Raw genomic sequence first — 4,367 nt, forward strand, 5'->3', positions numbered from 1 at the left:
AGCTTTAATCTTCTTCAGTGTTTAAATCTCCACCTCCACATTGAATTCTATTCTCAATTCTTCAACTGTCTTTTTTTATTTCTATCTGCCTTCTGTTTGTATTTTCATTACTCAGTTATTTATTCTCCATAAGATATTTATTCTTAATTTAACTGAACTGCTTCTTGGTGTCTTCTTAAAACTGCCTGAATTCATTGATGTAGTTTGTGATTATTCTTTTAAATTCTGTGTCATGATATTATTATAGGAAATTCCCATTGTTATACATCTCTACACATTTGATATGTTTTGAAGAAAAGTCATGATCATTCACATTCTGATATTTTTACAATGATATATGAAAATGTGGTTTTGTTTAGTTATTTCTAAGTTTTATATTGAGCAGGTTAAGGAATAATGGAGGATGTGTGGGCAGGTTTAGGAAAATGATTTGGGTGGAATGAAGTCAGATGAACAGAAGGAATTGAGCTGATATTCAGGATTCTCTTGATTGTCCAACCTTGTGGTATGAACTTAGATCTACCTGGGTATAGGTCAGAAATGATGTAGGAAGTTCTTTTAGTTTGGGGTATAACTAGCTAGATAGTGTCCTGTGCAAAGTCTACAGATGTTTTGTGTTGAAGGCAGAGGACGCCAAACTAAGCTTGGAAACCAGCTTGGTAGGACTCGGGCATGATGTTGAGCTTTGTGGAGAAGGAGTGAAGAGGAAGGACAGGGAGACTCACCTGGCTATACATGAGATGTCTCGTGTGTGGAGTGGTTGGATGAAATGCAGAAGGTGAACTGTGGGAATTTCAAATAAGGTGGGTCCTATAGGAAGCCTAGAGGCCAGCTGAGTTCTGGTTTGATTGGTCAGAATAAACAGAGCCATTGGTTGTGGGAAAGAGGATATATCAGGAGAGTTTCAGATAAAGCCTCAGTGGGGATTTGAGGGAAATTTGCAAAGGTAGGCCCTGGAGGAGAATGAAGGAAATCTTAAATTTTTAAATACATAAGAAAAAAATACACACCCAAATTACATATGTCATGATAAGAAAAATGTATCTCTCTTTTACAATGCTTAAAATGAGAGAATAAATTGTCATGGGGACATCTCTTAATGTTTGAGAAAATCTAATATCAGAAAACTTGTACAAGTTACTAAACTTACTTAAGTAAAAATTTAGTGATACTTTCAATTTTTTGTGTGCACAATCTGGTTGTGGAGCAGCTGTAATTAATAAAGGAAGGCTCTTCCCTCTAAATATCTATTACCCAATGTCTTCATAATTGCTGTTAGACAGAATATGAACACTATATTCTGCTGTCTCCATCAAGGTCAGGCTGAAGAATCAATGTAAGTTCATACATCTCCAGAGACACTCAAAGTATATAGTTCCCCATGAGATACATATACTGCTTATGCTCTCTGTCTTCTTATTGGCAATAGTACATTATCAGTTTCCACTTCACAGCAGAGCTGCACATTTGGAGAAGGACAACAGCAAAGTGCTTTTCTGGATAAGGATGTTAGGTCTATGCTATACATAGAAGATATTTCACATGCCACCTCTGTACTTCTGGGGGTGTGTTCCTAGGACAATAGTAAGTAATAACAAATATATATGTATAGGTAGTTAGATCTGTAAATGGTATAAAATACTCAGTCACTTTTATCTCATAAGTTTCACAAAAAGGCAACTTAATGTGTAGAAAGGGGCAGCAGCTGAATCATAGACAAAATAATACAAATAATTTTTCACTCTTGGACCACTGCCCTTGGCACTACTATGCTGCTATAGGGTAGCCAGACTTCCTTGTTCTCTAAGGACGTTTAGCTTCTGAGGTGATAGTTTCACTCCAGAGGGAGACCACATTGTAATTTTCTGATATTTATAATGTTCTATGGCATTAGAAGTCCACATATTATAGTTCATTTTTAATTTCAGAAAGGTGTAGGACTTTCAAAATGCATTTGACATGTCAAATGCTAGGTCCCTTTTCTTGGGAGCATCAACTGTTAGACATTAGTACTGTGTGCTGAACATTCTGAAGAAACCAGGAAAAGATGAAAAAGAGCAAGGAAGGTACTGGGTATGATTTACACGCTTTAAAATGGTTAGAATCTTTTATAACTTGTAAGAAATTATACATTCCTTCTAATGTAGGTGCAGATATAGCCTGTGAAGAAGGATGAATTTCACCATGGCCATTTAATAGAATAACATTACTTACATTGTCTGTTGCCTTGAATATAAATGCTTATTAATTTAGAGGAATCTGTATCCCCAAGATTCTAAAGTTGAAAATAGCTCTCAGGTTAAGATGCAGCTGCATAGTCAGGTGTTATTTGATCCACCATGGAAATGGTACAGTATACACCAAAATACCTGTTGTTTGAAGACATAGATTCTGTTGAGAGGGAAAAAATATAACTCATTATTCCTTTGTAATCTATTGTTCTTCAAACACAAATAAAACAGATGTTTGTGATAGCAATAGAAAATATTAACCTCTGTGAAAAATGAAGTCCATTATATGTAAAGAGAGTAATTAAAATACCTTTTACTTTTTGAAAAACTACACTCTTAGATTTTTATGTGTTTCTGTATATCTAAACCTCACAAAGAATATGCTTCATATACCAAGCCGTTATCATCAGGTCCATGGTTCAAAGAGAAGAATCCAAGGTAAGAAGACCTTGGCAAACTAGAGATAAAACAGAGTATCCATGGAACAGCCCCTAAAATCACTGCATAGATGGAGCTAGTGAGTTAAACTTGGTGCAATTTTCAGAGATGAGAAATACATTAGATTAGTTTTGCTACTAAAAAATAGCAAAGTTAATTGTATGTTACTACATTGCTCTTGCTGCTAAGTAACTTTTAGTATATTATAGACAAGTATGTTTGTAAGATGTAGCAAATAGCAAATCAGTAATTTTTGGGTTACTAATATAAATATTATTTCATACCAGGAAACTATAAGAAACCCTAGTTTTCTAATTAAAAACTCTATTAATAGTGAAAGAAGTAACAGTCTCCATTTGTACTAATCCCAGATAAGTGACTTAATTCAGCTGATGTATATCCAGTGTAGGCTCCTTCATGCTAGATGATGCTCACATTTTAGTTAGAGAACTTGGTCATATGTAAAATTTCATCATAAGTTCTATGTAGAATAATTTTTCACTTCCTCCTTTCATTCTAGGAGTCTATCATAATTCCCACATAACACAGATGCAGAATACTTCAGAGATGACTCAATTTATTCTTTTGGGGTTGACAGATGCCCCAGAGTTGCAAGTCCCTTTATTTATCATCTTCACTGTTATTTATTTGACCACACTGCTCTGGAACCTTGGGATGATTATGTTGATTCTCCTGGACTCCCGACTTCACACTCCCATGTACATTTTTCTCAGTAACCTCTCACTGGTAGACTGTGTTTATGCCTCAGCTGTCACTCCCAAGGTAATAGAAGGATTTCTATCAGAACACAAGATTATGTACAATGAATGTGCTGCCCAAATGTTCTTCTTCATAGCCTTTGCAATTATTGAAGGTTTCCTGCTTGCCTCAATGGCTTTTGACCGTTATGTAGCAGTATGTAAACCTATGCATTACTCTACCATCATGACAACTACAAAATGTACCCTGCTTGTTGCTGGTTGTTACATCAGTGGACTCTTACAATCTTCCATACATGTTGTCTTCACTTTCCACCTCTCCTTCTGTCATTCCAGTGTGATTAACCACTTTTTCTGTGATATTCCCCCATTGCTGGCTATTTCTTGTTCTGATATATATAATAATGAAATTATTCTTTTTATGCTGGCAGGGTTCAATACTGCTTTAACTCTATTGGTTATCTTAAGCTCCTACCTACTTATCTTTGTTGCAATACTGAGGATGCATTCTGCTGAGGGCCGGAAGAAGGCCATTTCCACCTGTGCATCTCACCTCACCACTGTATCCATCTTCTATGGTACAATAATCTTCATGTACTTACAACCCAGTACTAGTCACTCCATGGACACTGACAAGGTAGCCTCTGTGTTCTACACAATGATCATTCCCATGCTAAACCCTCTTGTCTACAGCCTGAGAAACAAAGAGGTCAAGAATGCCTTTAAGAAGGTTTTGGTAAAAGCACTGTCTTTGCTACAGTTAGTCAATTAAGTATAAGTCCTTGAAAATTATATAAAAATTCAAACAGATATTTACATATATATATTTGTTAAAATTATTTTTTACTTTAATTTCTCTTAATAGATATTTAATATATTAAAATTTTCTATTCATTCTTTTTTTATTCTGACTAGGCACAGATAATTTTGGATATCTTTTTACTGAAATAAAGCACTTTAATTTTAAAAATCAAAGATT

At 35.0% G+C, this 4,367-nt stretch overlaps 1 protein-coding gene across 1 annotated transcript; it reads left to right on the plus strand.

The window, feature by feature from the left end:
• The first annotated feature begins 3,215 nt into the window (after window positions 1-3,215).
• LOC114684283 (olfactory receptor 5B12-like) lies at window positions 3,216-4,160 on the plus strand. Its single transcript, XM_028858791.1, has one exon. It carries the CDS (start codon window positions 3,219-3,221, stop codon window positions 4,158-4,160), a length of 942 nt encoding a protein of 313 aa, XP_028714624.1. The 5' UTR covers window positions 3,216-3,218.
• The last annotated feature ends 207 nt before the right edge of the window (window positions 4,161-4,367 follow it).

Source organism: Peromyscus leucopus, chromosome 1 (genome assembly GCF_004664715.2).
Source record: "Peromyscus leucopus breed LL Stock chromosome 1, UCI_PerLeu_2.1, whole genome shotgun sequence".
In the NCBI taxonomy this organism is placed as follows: Eukaryota; Metazoa; Chordata; class Mammalia; order Rodentia; family Cricetidae; genus Peromyscus; species Peromyscus leucopus.

Coding starts and splice junctions, on each gene's coding strand:
- LOC114684283 (XM_028858791.1), top strand. CDS start 3,219: ATGCAGAATACTTCAGAGATGACTCAATTTATTCTTTTGGGGTTGACA.